Raw genomic sequence first — 20098 nt, forward strand, 5'->3', positions numbered from 1 at the left:
CCCAATGTCGTAAAGAGTGATACCATTGTGCAGCGTTTGCCTCAGTAAGTTGGCCGAGAGGATCTCTGAGCTGCTGTGAGTGAGTGGTGGCGGGGCTAATTAGCATATTCATGAAGCAAGGGTGTATAGTTGCATTCAAGATATTAAGGCACAAAGATTTTGTTTTGTTTTTTCACAGGGAAAAATAATTCAATATCTAATTTTGGTGATCAAAGATGAGTTTTGGAAAAGAGTGGAAAAGAAATAATTTTTTTTTGAGGAAAACATTTCAGGATTTTTCTACACACAATGGACTTCAACGGTAACCTAGTCCAAATCCATGCAGTTTCAAAGGGCTCTGAAGTGCTTCAAAGGGCTCTGCACGATCCCAGCTGAGGAATAGGGTCTTATCTAGCGAAACAATCGGTCATTTTCTAAAAAATAATTATATATATATATATACTTTTTAACCACAAATGCCCGTCTTGTACCATCTCTGAGATGCGGCACGTATTACGTTATCACGTTGGAAAGGTCACAAAATTTTTTTTAAATAATAATAATAATAAATTAAAACAAAGATGTCGGACAATTTTGAAGTTGGAAGAGAAAATGAGATGGAGTTTTTCACCCTTTCCTACCTTTTTGAACCGGAGAACACAGACAAATAACTTAGATAGATGACGTGACGCGTGACCTCTCCAACGTGATGACGCAATGCGTGGCGCGTCGCTGACCAGCACAAGACAAACAATTGTGGTTAAAAAGTATATACATTTATTTTTTTCAGAAAATGACCAATTGTTTCGCTAGATAAGACCCTATTCCTCAGCTGGGATCGTGCAGAGCCCTTTGAAACTGCATTGATTTGGACTTCATCATTGTGTGGAGAAAAATCCTGAAATGTTTTCCTCAAAAAACGTAATTTCTTTTCCACTGAAGAAAGAAAGACGTGAACATCTTGGATGACATTGGGGTGAGTAAATTATCAGGAAATTTTCATTTTGAGGTGAACTAATTCTTTAATGGATACAATTATTGACTACATGGGGACTTTAAAATGTATTAAAAAATAAAGAAGAAGAAAAGAAAAGAATGTATAATACATATAACGGGTTCATTGGTCTTAGGTGATTTAAATGTGTCTTTGTTTTACCTGATCTACTGCCCTAAACCCCCTATAAAACCAGCCAACAGATTGAACCGACCAAGAGATCAGCTAAGACCTTAGTAATACATTAACAGCAAACTACATAGCAGCGAGCACAGACTTTTTCAAAAAACGTTTGTTCCAGAAGTATTTTTCTCTTTCATTGTGTCCACAAGGATGCTGAGTATTGGAGCTGATGAGGCCCAGTGTCAGTCAGGATGATGGTTACACAAGCGCTCGACGGCAAGGCTTTGGAACGGAGCTGTTGTTTCCAAACGGAAAGCTCCCAATCGACCAGGAAAGCTACTAATGAGACTCAAGGAGCTGCATCATTACAGGACAGGACAAATGATGTAGAACCAAAGTTTTCCACCAGAGAAAGCATCAAATTGAACGCTGACAGTTTTACTCACTGCGAACTCCTCTGGCGTGACTTTCAGCACATCAAACACGACGGCATCGTAGCTCTTCGCATAGTCAGCGCTCGGGCCGTCCACAGACACGGAGCTGTTGCTTCCCTGAATGTGAGAAAGAAGCATCACATGAAATATTACAGATGCTCCTAAACTCAAGAACAATAACAGAGAAGAGAGGGATGCATGCAAACAATGACTATTCATAAACAAATGAAAGACAACTAGAAATCAAAACTGACCACAATTATCGTCTAACTAAATGTTCCTGTTTTTATTGTCCTGGTTGGGGTTATTTTTTGATGATGACTGTATATTATCCCTTATTTGTTCTGGTGTGGCTCTCATGTATTGACCACCAGCCGTCACAGAACACATCATGTCTGTCGTTAAAATATCCGCACAGTTCTTTCCATGGAAAAGCAAAGTTGTCGGTTAGCGTGAGGTTTTCATCATGGCAGATGTGGGATGTGTTTCTCACGGGACGACTGCCAGCGCTGGAAAAAACCATGCAAGTTCCCAGAGCTCGATTGATCTTTGATCTGATGATAACAGCATCTGAATGAAGATGCGTCTAAATGTCCATACATGTCCAAAAACAATTTATTACCATGGTACTTTCTGATACTTTCCTGTAAATAAAAAAGAGCTGACCCTTACAAAAAAGTACCATGGTATCACCATAAAAATGTACCATGGAAAAACACGGTAAACAACAAATTCACTGATTTTAAGTGTCAGGTTTTACGTTTATCGGTCACATACACAATCTCACACACAGTACGACCTGCTTTGTACGACTCTCCACAGAATACAATAGACTAGATTAAAAATTTGAAAGAATGACAACACGATAGAATTATATAGACTGTAAGGAGATTGAAGAATGTACATAAATATAAATTAGTATAAATATGAGTGCATAATGACAGGTGTAGAGGTCTAGCAGCAACAGTCCGACTAAAATATGTGCAATAAAGTGCATTAATGAGCACAGCTGACTTGCAACTGACTGATATGTAGATATGATGAATAATAGCAATAATAATACAGTGTAGTGTTATTATTAATATGATGTATAGTTCACTGTTGCTGTTGGTTTTGTCATGGTTCCCTATTTTATGAGACTTTGAAGCACCATGGTAGGAAAATGGCAATCATTTAGCATTACACCGTTTTGAGAGAAATTAATACTTGTATTCAGCAAGGATGCATTAACTTGATCAAAAGTGACAGTAAAGACATTTATAAGGTTAAAAAAGATTTATTTTACAAATTAATACTGTTTTTTTTTTTACTTTCTATTCATCAAAGAATCCTGAAAAAAAATTATCATGGTTTTCACAAAAATATGAAGCATAACAACTGATTGATAATAATAATAAATGTTTCTTGAGCAGCAAATAATCATATTAGAATGATTTCTGAAGGATCATGTGACACTGAAGACTGGAGTAATGATGCTGACAATTCAGCTTTGATCACAGGAATACATTATATATTATATTACAAGAGAAAACAGTTCTTTTAAATTGTAGTAATATTTCACAATATTACTGTTTTTATTTTTGATCAAATAAATGCAGCTTTGGTGAGAGTCTTTCAAAACATCTAAACGAGACCAAACTTTTGAATGGTAGTGCATGTATGAAAATAACAGTATTGCCATCTGATACCATGGTACCACCACAGTACACCTGTCAGTGGAGGATCTCTTCAGTTTGCAGGTGGTGGGCTGGTAATGGCAGTGGAAACGAGGGGTCGGTGGATGCCAGAAGCATGACCTCATTCACACTGCCTGCCATTCAGGGTCAAACCCTCATTAGAGCAATGCAATGCTCCACTGCAAACCCATAACTGTCCATCAGAGAACAGCCACCCTGTACAGGACCTAAGTGAGGACAGCAAGTGCACTGATGCAATGACATAACCCCACGAAACACAACAGAGGGTGTTTTACCAGTGCGTGACGAGGTCATTATAATATTATAATATTATAATATTATATATATAGCATTATAGATTACATATACAGATTATATATACACAGATATATAGATTATATATACACATTATAATATATAATCAGCAATGTTGCTGTTTCAGGCCTGGTATTTACTTGACGTATGCAAATATAATAAAAATAAAAAAGTAATTTACGGTATACATAAACAGTGTTATTTTAGTATCATTGAGACTGAAATGACTGAGATCATTGGGATTTGTTTTTATTTTGAATATCCCATTTTCATTCCATTTTTTTTTTTTTATGATTTTATAATATTTATTCCAGTATCACAGAAATGTGTTATGGTTTTAGTTACCTAGAATAACCCTGTACATGAGTCACTAAAGAACTATATTGTTATAAATAAATAAATCACTCTTTCTGTCCTATCTTGTCATACTGCTGAAATAAGGAAATATAATTTTCAATGATGACCACTTGAACAAAGGCAATGAGAAAATAATTATTTATCAGTTAATCATTTTATAAGATTAATATATTTAAATGAAAGGAGGAGTGGTTACCTCAGAGGAGGCGGAGCTAATGCTGGTGCCATCCGATAGGCCGTTTCTACGGTACATGCTGGTGAATCAGCCAATGGGGTGCAGACGCCAGGGCAACAGCGGCCCTCAGCCAGACCCCACATATGACCAATCATCCATACCTGGAGACACACAGAGGAGAAACACACACCAGTTATAGTCATGTTCAGGGCATACACATTAAATTAGCTTCATTCTTTATTACTTTCCAAGATCATGAAGATGTTCAAACCAATGTTTGAAATACCATCAAATAATATAGATCGGACAATGATTAAAATTATATTGACGCATGTTTCTTAGGTTCATTGCAAAATATTAAGACATATGCACTGTATAAAATATCATATATCATTAGCTTGAGAGTGTAAAGAGTCTGACTCTATGTCAACAGCAATGCTTCATGGGAGTGTGTGGTTACAGATGAAGTGGGTTCAATCCTTTGACTGGTGGTCTGTGTGTGTGTGTGTGTGTGTGTGTGTGTGTGTGTGTGTGTGTGTGTGTGTGTGTGTGTGTGTGTGTACGGCGTAGGGAAAACTAAACGTCTAAGGAACTCCAAAGGGACTGGGTTTGCTCTCTTTCCCAGATGGCCAGAGGAAGTCCCAGCATACCTGACTGACCGATGAACCGCCGGGTCGGGAAAGAGCGCAACAAATAGGAAAGAATGTGACTTTTACAATGGAAATCCTCTCGGATCACTGAGGCAGTGATCAACACACTTAATGGGTTTTGGAAAAGTTCTCCACACCCAGCTGGAGATCTGAAACCCCCACTTTGGTCTGAGAATCGGGAAATTTCATTTACAATGACAGATATGTTGCTGTAAAGAAAGTGTTTTAATCTCAGCTCCAACTGTGAGACCATATCATCATTTCAGCTACAGGGGTGTTTCTTCGTTCAGACTTTTTACATGTCAACATTTCACTCCAAAGGAAACAATGGAAAACAGGACATTCATGCTCTTTCGAAATGAACAAGTTTGATGCTCTATAGACTTGCTCTGGCATTCACAGCTCAAGATCCTTTACATCCAGCCAGAGAATTTACACCAACTAAACTGCAAAAACAGCTCATAGAAGCCATCATGCTTATGTGCTCATTAACATAAGACCACCCACATTTACTATCAACATCTTCAGTTTTATGGCCAAAGAAAATTCTTTAAAAAATATCAAGTTCATTGTGTTTATTACACTATTAAATATGGCCTGTTACTGAAGCCAAATCAGAGGAGCTGTGATGACCTCTAGTGGTCTTTATATGAGCTTATCATTAGCTCCTCAATGTTAAATCCAGTTTTTTGGCTTATTATCAATACAACGTTCTGAATGCATATCATAACTTTTTAAAGCATCCATAAGATCCTTTATGGAGAGACCAAAAAAACTAAATATGAATATGAATGAAAATATAAATAAGTAGTACACTATTGATCAAAAGTTTGTGGTAAAAATGTTTTACATATTTTTTAAACATTAAACGCTTCTGCTCACAAAGGCTGCCATTATTTGATTTAAAAAAAAATACAGTAAAACAGTAAAATTGTGAAATATTATTACTATTCAAAATGTTCTGTTTTCTACTGTAATATATACAGTAGTAAAATATAATTTATTCCTGTGATCAAAGCTGAATTTTCAGCATCATTACTCCAGTCTTCAGTGTCACATGATCCTTCACTGAGAAACATTTTTAATTATTATTTGTAACCATCAGGATTTCAAAAATCTTTGATGGATAGAAAGTTCAAAAGAACAGCCTTTATTTGAAATAGAAATATTTTAAACATTTTAAATGTATTTAGTTACATTTGATCAATTTATTGCATCATCATCCTGCTGTACACTAATATGCTAAATAGCGACTACTAACAAAACTATAACAATATAACTGAACTGTTGTAACTATTAACAGTGTTAATGTTTGAGTCCACTTACAAAATTGTTGAACACTCATCCACACCACTAGGTGGCGTCTCTCAACTACAAATTACTCAAACAGGGCCTTTCTAGATGCTTTATCAGAAGAGATTTGTTTCAATTTCAAACCATCCATTTATATCACTTAAATCACATCAATATTCAACTCATTCCCATTTAAGTAATACATAATGCATGCATATTAGCCTAAACTGAAAAATGGTTATGTATCTGTTATATTTAAATAATGTATAATCCTACATACTATTTGTTGTGTTGTGAAACCACTAATAACTGAGACCACTAATGTTAGTGCTTCTATTGTTCATTTTTGTCTCATTTAAAATAACTACATTTATTACAAATTATAGGATCAGCATAACACTATGAGTGACAACTAAACTTTCAATATATTTGCAGGTTTAAATAATAATCCCGAGTGATTCGCCCTGAAGAAAAAAAAAAGAAATAAAAATGAAAAATTAATAAGTCAATTCTGCTTGTATAGATCTTTTTGTACCATAAAGCATTCTTGAGTTAACCCTTTGTGTGTGTGCGTGTGTGTGTGTGTGTGTGTGTGTGTGTGTGTGTGTGTGTGTGTGTCTTCCCGACTCAGCTCAATTCGAGACGGCTTTTATTTGTAACTCCCTCAACAGCACAACCCAAAACCCTCCGCTCCATCACTCCAGAGCCTCTGATTATAATCTGAAATCGTTTCCTATATTATCTGCGATGTAATCCCCCATGAGTCAGTGATAATACTATCTCACACACATCAGTGTTATACTGGATCATCAGCGCAGCAGTCCGTCTGACATCACCCGCTTCAGACGCCATCTGGACTGAGAGCGGGTGTGAAAGCCATTAAGAGTTTCCAAGGAGACGCACATTAGTTTGCCTCCCGCTTTCACTCAGTCCACTTCAATAGAGTGGGCGCCTCCATGTTTTTTGTTATTCACAATACATACTTAAAGAATGAACTACACTTACGGGGCTTCATGAACACCTGTCGGATCCTTTTGACAACCTCTTCAGCAACTACATCTAGTGCACTATAGTATATTAGAGGATAATAGAGTACAGGATATTATATTATAGCACAGTAGCCTATTTTATAGTATAGTCAAAAGTAGAATAGTATAGCATAGCATATATTAGTATAGTATGATATACAGTAGTACAGTACAGTACAGTACAGTACAGTATAGTATAATACACAATAGTATATTATATAGCATACAATAGTGGTGCAGATGGGTCTCAATGTTTTTTTTTTTTTTTAAGTATTTTTTAAAAAAAAAATTATTGTTGCCATTTCCTAATTTTTACTATCTTAAGTTGAATGATGAGTGATATATGCCCCTTTGTTTTCCATATGTGTGTATGAGGACTCAACTGCAAACAAAATCTACCTTCGGGTACAAATAAAGTAACTTGAACTTGAACTTTTAGTTTAAAATGGTTCTAAAGTGTGCATTTCCTGGATGTTCGAATCGTGAGAAATCAACGAGAAAAAATAAAAGTGGCGCATAAAAAGTATTCTTGTCGCTTGATGAACTTAAGGTTGAGCCACTGTAGTCACTTGGACTATTTTAACGACATCTTTCCTAACTTTTCTGGGCTGGCAGATATCGATTACCTAGAAGCCTATGGAGGAGTGAGACAGCTCTCAGATTTCATCAAAAATATCTTAATTTGTGTTTCGAAGATGGGCGAAAGTCTTACGGGGTTGGAACAACATGAGGGAGAGTAATTACTGACAGAATTTGCAGTTTTGGGTGAACTAACCCTTTAAGTGTTCGTTTGCAAGTTCCCAGCATGCACTGCAGCATGAATAAACTAGGCTATGCTGTGACTGCAATTGGATTAGTCTCACTGTTTGCTAACTTTTGTCAAAATTATGTAGACTTGATCTGTCCAGTCACACTGAGGTAAAAAGGTGGAGTTGAGTGACAGGTAATTGATTCAGGGCCCTGATCAAGTGTTACAGAGCAGTGATAAGCAACAAAGAGCTATTTTTCAATATAAAAGACTCACACACACACCCCTGTTCATTGCATATTAGTCATCCACTTTGTCTTCCATCTCACCCCTTTTTTGTCACCCTCAATCTCTTTAATTATCCCTCACCTCTCGCATGTCTGTGGGATGCTGTAATTATACGGCTCAGTCTGCAGTGCTATTAAACTCTCTCCGGGATCTGTCCTCACAGTCACTGAGAGAAGAAACTACAGCCATGGTCTGCACCAGGGATTCAGCAATACAGACATTTTGTCCAATACTAAATGGTTTTAAGTCAGTTATTTCTATCTTTTGCTGTAGTGTGTCAGTAGGAAATATCAGTTTACTTGCCAAACATTCTTTTTGCCATTAATTGTAATAATCCAGTGAGATTTGTGTAAGCACAAGGAGTCTGACAACAGCCGGTATGATCTGATCTCACCATCATCGAGTCCGTCTGTGATTACATGAAGAAACAGAAGAAACTGAGACAGACTAAATCCAGAAGAACTGCGGGAACGTCTCCGAGGCGCTTGAAGAAACCTTCCTGCAAAGCTTGAATTGAATTTATTTATGATTTAACTTCTATTAACTAATTCAAATAAATATTTGGTGTAACGACCCTTTGCGTTTAAAACAGCTTTTGTCCAGGTACACTTGCCCATAGTTTTTCAGGAAGCTTTGCAGGAAGGTTTCTTCAAGCGTCTCGGAGACGTTCCCGCAGTTCTTCTGGATTTAGTCTGTCTCAGTTTCTTCTGTTTCTTCATGTAATCACAGACGGACTCGATGATGGTGAGATCAGATCATACCGGCTGTTGTCAGACTCCTTGTGCATACACAAATCTCACTGGATTATTACACACACACACACACACACACACACTATTATATTATTATAATGTAAAAACTACTAAGGAAAGAATAAATCACATCGATACTTTACAAACACAGAATGACTTCACTTTAAAGAATGCCTGTAAAGTTAAATTAAATAGCATCATAAAAATGTACACATTTTTATTTGTGATCTTGTGATTTAGTTAAGATTATAACAAGATTGATTAAATGTATATATATAAATATCTGACTTAAACCCTTTTTTTTGGGGGGGGGGAATAAAAAAAAATTATTTATTTTTTTGTGATCAACAACTCACATATGTGTTCTCTTAGTATCGTGTTATTCAGTACAAATATAGAATGATTTCTGTAAAATTTGACTTTGAACGGTTGTTATGCTTTGTTTCAATCGTCCCGCCTGAGCGGGGTGATTGAAACACGGGGGCGGGACGGATGATACATAAGAGTTTAAACGGCAACTATTCATCTAATGCTTGTTTTTATGAACAATACCTGACAAGTAACTTATGTACAATATTGTTACAAACATATTTTGTAATTTATTATAATTTACAGGTTCATATTAACCATTTTTGTTCTGTCGCCCAATAAACAATCGGCGATAAGCCTACGCACATTTTGGAATCTTTCTAATAGGCTATTTTGATGAAGACGGACAAATACGTTTACAATTAATTTTCTTACATTTCTTCCTTGAGTCATAGAGTGTTTGCTAGTTGAATAGCCTGTTATTATTATGAAGAAAACACGTTCAACCGGAACACGATAAATGAAATTTATTGAAGATTGAAGATTCGACAATTGATGATTATTAAAGAGGTAACATCTGTTGAGTAAATTAAAATTAATTTGCATTAAAAGAAACAAGTCTAGGAACAGTATATGACTCTATGAACAGTATAGGCTATGACCGGGTTTAACTGGCAGGAGGCGCTGTCGGGACGGTTGAAACAAGTGTTGCGAATGTTCGTTGGAACGATGGTTTCAGGAAACACCGACTCGTTGAGCTATGCTGATAATGACGGATGCTTTTAGGAAACTCACCCCAGATCAAACCAGCCGGTGAAGTTGACAACACTTCATTCTCACAGCTGACTGGAGAAAAACACTGTAGATTACAGGGCAGGAGTTTCCTGCCTTCTGCAGCTCTCATCAGAATGAAACTGGCATGTATGATGCAGGATGTAGAAGTAGAGCAGTGATATAAAGCAGCACAAACTTCACTGCAGGCCAGGTGTCCAAATATCTCTTTACACAGCAGTGTGTGATAAAATAACATTAACATATGACCGGACATTTACATATCACATTCAGCAATGTGGCCTGTTTAAATTGTTTTTGAACATAATTATGTGTCAGCAGTGTGTGAACGCAACCATCCTATTGTGGTAGAAATCCATCCACTCCGTTTGTCATTTTCCCCATAAATCTGAAACAGTGTCTCAAAATGAGCTGTTCAGGAATGTGCTCCAATGTGACGTCACATGGTAACAGACCAGCACAGAATCTGCCCTATAGGCCTTTATCTCATTTCCTGGTTTCGGAACGTTCGAAATCGCTAAGCAGTGTACTCGCACTTCCGGTGGTTACTTAGTTACCTTTAGATGAAAAGAAGGTCAGTAAACTTAAATAAAATCGTGATATAGACCAGTGTCTGTCAATATTAAACCGCATAAATACTATTTAAATAGGAATCATGCATGTTCTGCATGTCTCGGTGAATGAATGGCACAGACCCGCTGTATACCACACACACAATGAGGCACGCATGACACTCGCGATGTTTTCAGCCTATATGAGGACATTAATGTACTCCATCAACACAGCCGCTCTGATAGTCACTTCAGCAGCATTTTAGCTTCATTTGAAAATCGTCATATCATAAAACACAGAGAGACTCAAAGGTCTACAAGGAAACCAGTCAAAATAAAAGTTTGGTTTAACCTTTGAAGAAAGTTTTGCTTAAATCATTACATTTTAAATAAATGGTTATAACAATTTAATTAAACCATTAAAATGGAATCAAGAAAAAAAAAAAAAAAAAGAGATGCGAGAGCGAAGTAGTCCAGTGATAATTAACAGGCAGCCATGGTGAACGCAATAACCGGAAGACGCAGTACACTGCAGTTCTCGGCTACTTCGGCGATCTATTGTGATGCGATAAAAGCCTATTAGCTTAGCGCCTCCCCTGAGTGAGATGTACACAATCCGTCATGTTTATCTCCTCGCCAGCATTTAACAGCAGCATTCAGTGAGAAATGTATTCTTTAAAAGAATCTCTAATAAAGCTACTAAAATTATTCAGTTGCAAGGCAGGTGCCAGTAAGTCTGGGCTACCTCGCGAGAAAACAAATGAAATTAACATTTGAACTAGGGCTGCACGATTAATCGTATTTTAAATCGCGATAATGATATCTGCCACTCTCGATTAATTTTAAATAATCGTCGCGATATTTGCCCGCTTGTTATTTATCCTGAAAACGCTTTTTTTATTTGACATTTGCATTATCTTGCATTGTTAACAACAAGTCCCCACTAGCGTTGATGTTTGTGGCTGCCAGATCTAAATAGCTTAAATCCCCCAAATCACCCAAACAGAGCTTTCTCTTACATTTTACGCCCAGTGTTTTACTTAATCTGTGCAATCTGGCAACCCTGCGCTCGCGCTCTACACTGCGGAAAAAGTACTGATCTCCACAGCGATATTCTGTTTGCATGAGATAGTTATACAGCCAGTCTATTTCTTCACAAGACACTTGTGGTGTTTGTGTGACTTAATCTGTTTCTAAATGAAACAGTAGAAAGTAACATCAGTCAGTGGATGATTTTGGTTGCAGGGGTTGCATTTTAGTTGAAAATAAAAGTCGGGTTGACGTCAGTACCCGACTGATGTTGGTTTCTGACATCAACCTGATTTTCATTTTCAACCACAATACAACGTCTGTCCAACATTGGAGATCAACGTCAATCTGACATTGGATTCTTACATAAACCTGATTTTCATTTTCAACGTTGGGTTTGGTTTTCTCAATGAGAATTTTGTCACTTTTTTGGAGCACACTAGCTTATAGATAACAGTAAGGCTAACATATTCATACTGAAAGCCAAAAAACTTTAAATAGGGCAATATTTGAGGGAACAGCCATTTGTGTGTCCGAAACCATTGTGGATGTAATTGAGTGCACTTATTCAATCTCACATTCAATCCCACTACTGGAACTGTGTTTTAGAAATAAATTTGATATTGATATGAGGGTAGGTATGCAGGCATAGATTCAGAGGCATACGGTACTATTACATACAACAATGCAACAATAATAAAACAATGCATTGACATTTACTTTTTACTTCTGATACTTTTAAAAACAAGTACTTCTGTACTTTTACTTAAGTAAAAAAAGGTCTTTACAAATTTTACTTGTAACGGAGTAATATTTGACCTGTAGTATCTATACTTTCACTCAAGTAAGGAAGTTGTGTACCTCTGCTGCTGTGGGTGTGCCCCCATGTAAATCAACTTCTGTTCCTAGTTATTCTGGGACGGTGATTAATGCAATTTCCCACTGTGAACTCTTGTTGAAATGTCTTGTTGTACTCATTTGAAAAGAGGTTTCTGCCTTGGTCTGAGTATTTAGGGACATGCTGATAAAGGCTCGGGGCGATTTGTAACTCTCCAAGACTCTCAGCATCATGTATTTTCTAATGTTAGGTTTGCATCTTTTCTCTTTATTCCAGAGCATTTGATGTTTTGTATTTATTATCTTTGGCATGATACATTTACCTGACTTGCTCTGAAATTGTTTTCCCAAGTAGATTAAAAAGACTCGTATGTTACCTCAAATCTGCGTCAGATTAGTGATGACTAATATTTGGCACTAATTCAAGTGTACTTGGTTTTGCAAAGACAAGAAGGGAATTTCCATTTAGGGCAGCAAATGCTGTTTGACCAACCTAAATTTGGGTGCGTCTTACCTCTGTTATTATGTAATGTTACTTTAGATAAGTGTACGTGAGAAATCATGGCATGGTCAATCCAAAGCTATTATAAGAGAAGTAAAGTTGGTCAACTTATATCTGTAGTAGTGGCCATACCTCTACTGAAGTAAACGTTACTTTAAATTCAAGTGTATGCAAAAACCATGGGGGCAATACAAAAGTATCTCTGATTGTGTAAGCGTGAATGCGACCGTCTCAGGTATACAGCCAATTACCTCTGTTTTTGTGAGGACCTCATAAGCGACAGTTTCCTAATCTGAGCGGGTAAAATATAATTAAAGAGTTAAAAAGAATAAATCAAACATTCGCTTGCTTTTAATGATGCTTAGATATCATTAAAACCTTTTTCATTTATGGAGTCAGATGAAATAACAAGGTAATACATATGAGAAAATGTATTTCATTTAATCTTGTTGTGTTGCGTAAAAGGAAAGACAGTAACCTTCACCCGTATTATTGGAATCCACCAATGGACCTTTAGTCGGGCTTACACAGTCAAGAGCAGTGAGTGATTTTTTGATTTTCTTTTGTTGTTCAATTCATATTAAAGCCCCCCTGAAATAGCCTTAGCCTTAAAGTTATGAATAAGCTGGTCTGTTCCAAAACAATGACAAAATTAGCATTTAGGAGATATAAGCATTCAAAACTTACAGCCTCTCCCTTCCTCTAAAATATATCACATATTTTTATGACATCACCGCAGACTTCAGTTTCTCATCAGATCTTCTGTCCAATCAAATGCAATCTAGAGTCCCGCCCCGTAACGTTACTGTACTTGGCTCAATCTGATACAGTCTGACTCCAAAGACGGTTGGCTCATTTTCATCCTCATCATCGGTCTACTATTGAATCCAACGTATCATCAGCGCTCGGATTCGCTTCCATGATGCTGTCAAGTACATCTTGCAGTCTTTGAGGTAAACTAAACACTATTGGCTATTTGAAAAGGGGGAGGAGCCATTCAATATGTCCCGCCTTAGCTTCCTGTTTCAGTGGAAATTGTGTCAATGCATCACACAAAGCTGCGCATTCAAAGGAACTTCAGTGGGCCTTTATCCACAGTAGGTACTGTATATTACACTGCTTTCACTTTAATACTCAGATCTAATATACACGTGCAATTTCTTTACTTGCTGTTTATGATCACAGACATAACCGACTGATATGGCTTTAAAACGCATGCAAATAATAACTTTCATGATGACGGAGAACTGATGAGAGATGATAATCAAAACCAAATTGATGTTTTGTTAGTTTTTGCAGAGTATCGGAGGCACGAGCTGTAGGCTCCGCCCTCTTCTGGATAGGGGAGCAGCAGCTCATTTGTATTTAAAGATACATGCACAAAAACAGCTTATTTTTGCTTTAACTCAAAAATGTGTATGTGGGGTATTTTGAGCTGAAACTTCATAGACACATTCTGGGGACACCTGATACTTCGATTAGATTTTGTAAAAAGGGGCATAATAGGTCCCCTTTAAAATACATGCTATTATTGCTAAACATCTCTTTTAGTTGTGGCCAGTGGCCAAAATACATCAGTATTGACACAATGGGGTAAAACACTTTTGTTTTGAGTCAAGCAGGCAGGATTATCAGCTGATGCTGAATGACCAAAGACTGATATACTGGTCAATCACTAGTCATTTACCAGCCAAGTATAACCACCCTACTGAACACTAAGAGGATTAGGACAGCAATCGCAATTTGACAGGACGCAGGCCCAGAGACATCAGCAAAACTCATCTATCCTCAGTGGTGATTTATACAGCAGCTCTTGCAGAACTGATGTTTGGATTCTTCATCCCAGGGATCATACTTGGCAACAGACCTTTCGTTTCTCATCCCTTCCACAATCTTGGGCTCTAAGGGACCATCGTCATGGCAACAGCAAACCACTTGGAATGTGGGCCGGCTGGCTGCTGTTGCGAGTTTCTGAATGGGTTTTGACGGTTGCCTGTGGAAACTGAACCCTGAACACAGTTAGGGTGCACTGCAAGCAGGGATACTTCACCCTGGATGTCATACTTGGAGAAAGTTTCATAGTAGTCTCCCTGAAATTATATGTCAGGGAAAATGTGCAGTCAGGTGGTCATTATCAAAAACCTGAAAGGGTGATCAGGGCCTCACATGGAGCAGAGCTGTTTTGTAGCACGCTCAAGTGGTTTATTTTGCCATAATCACTGCCTGACTGAACATTATCTCACTTTTTATACTAGCTGCACGATTAATCATTAAAAGATGGTGATCTCGATTAAAACACCCACGCAAACTTATTCCAAAATAACAATGATTTGGCTCTGTCTATGGCAAATCACCTTTTGAAAGTAACTTGAGGCTTGAAATAAAGATTGTATAAACATTGTTATACCAGTAGGTGGCGACAAGTGGCTGTTAAAAATGCATTTGTCACTGAATCATTCATTCAATCAAGAGATTTGTTCAAAAATGCTGATTCATCCAGTAATGAATCAAGTGAAGTCTTTTCATACAGCCCTATTTTAACGATCTAAGCGCATGGTGCAAGTGCACTAAGGGCATGTCCGAATCCACCTTCGCTAGTTAAATGACGGGAAAAATGCATGGTCAATGCGCCAGGCGCATGGTCCAAAAGGGTTGTCTCCATTCTCTTAATGAGTAATGGGTGTGTTTTGGGCGTAACCTGAAATAAACCAATCAGAGTCTCATCTCCCATTCCCTTTAAAAGCCAGTTGTGCTCGCGCCATGGCAGATTCGCTATGTACATGACGGAATTTGAAAGCAGAAAAACTGAACACGTCTCCAGAGAGCAAACGGATCTGCTCGTGTGCGAGGTTAAAGCAGACCATCTACGGGACAAGCCGGATTCTACCATATCTTTATGTACACATTTACATTGTAATCCTTTTATTTTAAATATTTGCCATGTTTGTGTGCTGCTGTGCGTCCCTGTGTTTTTAATAAGCAGAATGTACGCGCGTTGTGGCCCTGCCTATAGGCGCACATTACTAACGCGCTCTTTAAATAACATAAAAAATATTGCGTCATTGACTTTAGACCAGGTTTCAATTGGTCAATGGCTCAGTCTATTTCAGTTGCCTCAGAATAACAACACGCCAACAATGCGTCAGAACACACCTCGTTTTCAGACTAGCAAGCCCATGGGCGCAAAAATAGGCGCAAATGCATTTGCTATTTAAACAACGTGGTGCAGGACGTGAAAATGATAACTGCGTCGGGCTGAAACTAGCACCTGGTGCTGCATTGCACGGGTGTATGATAGGGCCCATTGAATCATTCATTCTAGGGATGTCCGATCAGGTTTTTTGTGCCCCCGATCTGATCAGAGCCATTGAATAGTGTGTATCTGCCAATATAAAAGTCCTGATCCGACACTTGCATTTTCCTAGAGCTTGGTGCACACTTCCAGTGGCGGATTTAGCAAATTGGGGGCCCAAGGCGAAGGTATGTATGGGCCCCCCATCCGATCTTTAAAGGTGCAATGTGTCATATTTCTGAGGATCTATTGACAGAAATGCAATATAAGATCCATAACTATGTTTTCAGTGGTGTATAAAGACCTTACTTAATGAACCGTTATGTTCTTATTACCTTAGAATGAGTCATTTATATCTACATAACCGCGGGAACCCCCTTCTATGAAGATCAACTTATTGTGACGTCTAAAAATCACACACTGCACCTTTAAAAGAGAGCGAAATCTCTTTTTTACAGACTGAATGGTGAATAGGCAGGTAAAGGTTGGAGAGGAGAAATAAAACTTCCCCTTTAAACCTTGCATACACGTATTCACTCCTAAACAGAAACGTTACAATGTTTACATGGTACAATTTCTGGTAAGCTCTGTTTTTTTTTTTTTTTTTTTTTTTTGCTTGACAAATTTCACTATTTCGATTCAATTCTTGTGATTTGATTCAATATTGACTCATTTGGATACATATTAGGTACACAAGATAGGCGTTAATTTTTCTCAAGAAAAAAAAAACTCACATAATGCTGTGAACATACAGAGAGCCATATCAGCTGGTATTATTTAAGGTTAAAAATAACTAAAATTAAACAATGCTTTTTTATTATAATTAAATTATAAGTAAACAATATACTAAATAAATAATATAGTAGGCCTACACATAGGCCCTATTTAGCTAAATACTCTTTATATCTTATTTTTCTAGTCAACTAACATGCTATAGCCTATATTATGGTAACTAAGTGGCTTTCCTGAGGAACGTTAGGCTAAATGTTATGTGACGATTGTTCTCCAGCTGTTTTACCTCTTTCCGCGGTTGAAAAACACTGATTGGTCGATATTATGAATAAAGGAATACATTTTGGTAAGTTATTACCGAAGATGATCAGTTCACGTGCCTCTAGGGATCGGTCACGTCACATTACAAGCTCCAAACGGTATTTATTATTTCGTAATAGAATTGACAGAATCTGAGACCTGAGTAATTTAAACTGCTCTGTTTTGTCTGTCGGTCTCCATGTCCTCTTTGCTTCACGATCTTTCTGTGCGTTGGACGTTTGTTGTTCCTAGCCATAAAAAAGTTTGTCATCTTTGGCAGCTTTCCCAAATAGCCTACTTACAGTATCTGAGTCTTTTTTTCTTTTATTTGAGACGCTTGGGTAACTTCGAAACTTTTCATTTTCACGTTTAGACTCATCTTGCTCTGTTTGTGTATTTCCTGTATCGTTGTTGTCATTGTCAGCGGGCATCACAAAAAAGTTTGTTACCTTATTCTGCAATTTTTCCTCCTCTTTTCAGCACCGCTTGTGTAGCTTCGCTTCATTTTTACTCTACTAGGCTACTCTGTACACTCTGTCAATCACTTCTTTTTCTCTGTCAGTTTTTTGTCGCAATACAGCCTTGTCACTTTCGCAGATGCGTGAGATAATGGAATAGTCCAATGTAGTGAGGTGGGGGGCCCCCTCCTTTCTGCGACTAATGATTTGATGCCATTTTTCGCAAATGGAGATTTAGAAATATATAATTTGCGAAAATTAAAAAAAAAATTTAAAAAAAAAACTTAAGCATAAATTAATGGGGCATTTTGGGGGCCCCTAGGTAGCTTGGGGCCCAAGGCAATTGCCGACCTTTGCCTAATGGTAAAGTCCGCCCCTGCACACTTCAAGTACATTAAAGTTATTATCTTGTGTCAGCTCAGGTCAGCGTGAGCCGAACGAGAGTCGCAGCACAGATCAGCAGCAGGAATGATTTCATTTATTACGTGACGAGAATGAGGAGAGCTGACTGACTGACAAGTAGAAGGCAGAAGATTTGGTTTCAAAGCGAAATGTAAAAGCACCTATTTGGCCATATTTTGGATTTAAACCCAGTGCTAATAGGCAACCCACAAACGGGTTAGTTTTGTTTTTCTAGTTTTTCTAAAAATAATAATAAACAATGAATAATTCAATAATAATGAATAATTCAAGCAATTGCCGCCCACAAAGTGCCACTAATTCGGTAAAAAAAAAATATTAAAGCTTATTAAAAATAGCCAACAATAGCAAAACACATAAATACTTTAATTGCATATACTGTAAATAACACTAAAATAACACTTCAGAATGCATGCATGTATGTCTGCCCAGCATGAATATACATCCAATATGCATCATTCGATAAGGATAAGCATCTTTTGGTCATTCTGACTGCTGATTAAGCAATAGGTACCACCAAAAATCTTATCATAACCAATCACAAAGTTAAGGACCAGGTGTTTAGCTGCGCATATATGAAAAAATTCCCCTAAGCGTATTAAATGTGTGGAGTAATGAGGGAGTCAGATTCCAGCGGTGGACTTGCCCTCAGATGCTCCAGAGCTTATCTGAGATTCAATACATGACATCACTGCAGCCCACAAGCACACTCAGCATCTCTAACGGATCGAGTGTCATTCAACACGCCACACCAACCATCAAGGGAGCTAGTGGGGAAAAGAGGAGAACAGCGATGTGAAGAAAAGAGAAAGAGAGAAAGAGAAAGATGATTCTGACACTCAATGGGTGGGACGAATAACTTCATTCACACTGAGTGATGAAAAACCTGGAGTAATATGAAAATACAAATAAGGACTTGTTCCAAACAAGCTGGTGCGAGGAAGAACTTAAGGGCTGTTCTTACAGGCAATGAAAAGTTTGGTTGTTTAGTTGCACAATAATATAAAATTCAAATGATGCATCATATATCGTCTAGCTTACAAAGGCTCTGAAAGTGATTCAGACTTTATAGAGTCTGAACTAGGGTTGTGCCGATGGACGATATCATCGTCCATCGTGATGGCTGACCGACATCACGATGGAGAGCCACCATCGTGATGCCACGCCCCCCACCCTGTCAGACCAGCCCAGTCTCACGGAAGTTCGTTTTCGTGTGTACACCAGTGGTTACCTATGGCTCGTGTGGCTCGCAAGGTCTCTCACCCTTTACCAACAAACGATAAAAAAAATGAAGACGTATGTGTTCAGTGCTGTTCGCGAGTGTCACGAGTCACCACAGCAATCAACCAAACGCTTACGTTTCTGTGGTAACCTAACACAGGGCCGGCCCGAGGCATAAGCGAACTAAGCGGCTGCTTGGGGCCCCCTCGCCACCAGGGGGCCCCCCAAGCGAGTTTTTTTTTTTTTTTTTTTTTTTTTTTTACTTATTAATTAACTTAAACAAAAGACATAAATGAATGAATGGATTAATAATTCAAGACAAGAAAATTCTGATTTCAGTACTGCCTACAACTGGTGCTGTGACTGCCAGTGTTTGAGTCATGCGCATAACCTCGCGTGCACAGACAATTCGTGCGCAAAGTCACGGTAATGATAAGCCATGTCACAAAAATTTGATTTGATCAATGATTTATCCTTTAAGTTTAATGATATTCAGAACAGAACAAGGATAAAAAATAACTATAAACAAGCCAAAACGAATTAATTTAAAGCGAAAGTGAAAGCGGCGTTGGGCTCACGTATCTCTCTCATTAGAATCAAAATGTTTCAACATTCGCGATGGATTTGGATGGCAAACTATTCTTTATTATAGGCTTATTTGTACTTCACCCACGTTCCAATATCGAAGAAAAAAATAATTGTGCTTGAAATCCAATCGAGGGGAAAAATTATTCTCTTCACATGCGCAAAAATGTGCTTGGAAACATCACAGTGGGGGGTGCTTAGGCTGCGCAGCGCTGAATGGTACGAATTAGGCTACTACTGACTATTTAAACAGAGCAG

The 20098-nt window shown here is 37.8% G+C and overlaps 1 protein-coding gene across 2 annotated transcripts in view; it reads right to left on the reverse strand.

Moving 5' to 3' along the window:
* LOC308691447 (ras-specific guanine nucleotide-releasing factor RalGPS1) overlaps nt 1-20098 on the reverse strand; it is a 165540-nt gene that overhangs the window by 138764 nt on the left and 6678 nt on the right. For both annotated transcript variants that reach the window (XM_081366649.1, XM_081366650.1), the window contains exons 2-3: nt 4075-4214; nt 1543-1647 (exon numbers count right to left, since the gene is read on the reverse strand). In XM_081366649.1, the coding sequence (XP_081222775.1) occupies nt 1543-1647; nt 4075-4131 (162 nt within the window). In that variant the 5' untranslated portion in view covers nt 4132-4214. The remainder of the gene's footprint in view (nt 1-1542; nt 1648-4074; nt 4215-20098) is intronic.

The sequence above is a fragment of the Scardinius erythrophthalmus genome, assembly GCF_964197995.2.
Source record: "Scardinius erythrophthalmus genome assembly, chromosome: 5".
In the NCBI taxonomy this organism is placed as follows: Eukaryota; Metazoa; Chordata; class Actinopteri; order Cypriniformes; family Leuciscidae; genus Scardinius; species Scardinius erythrophthalmus.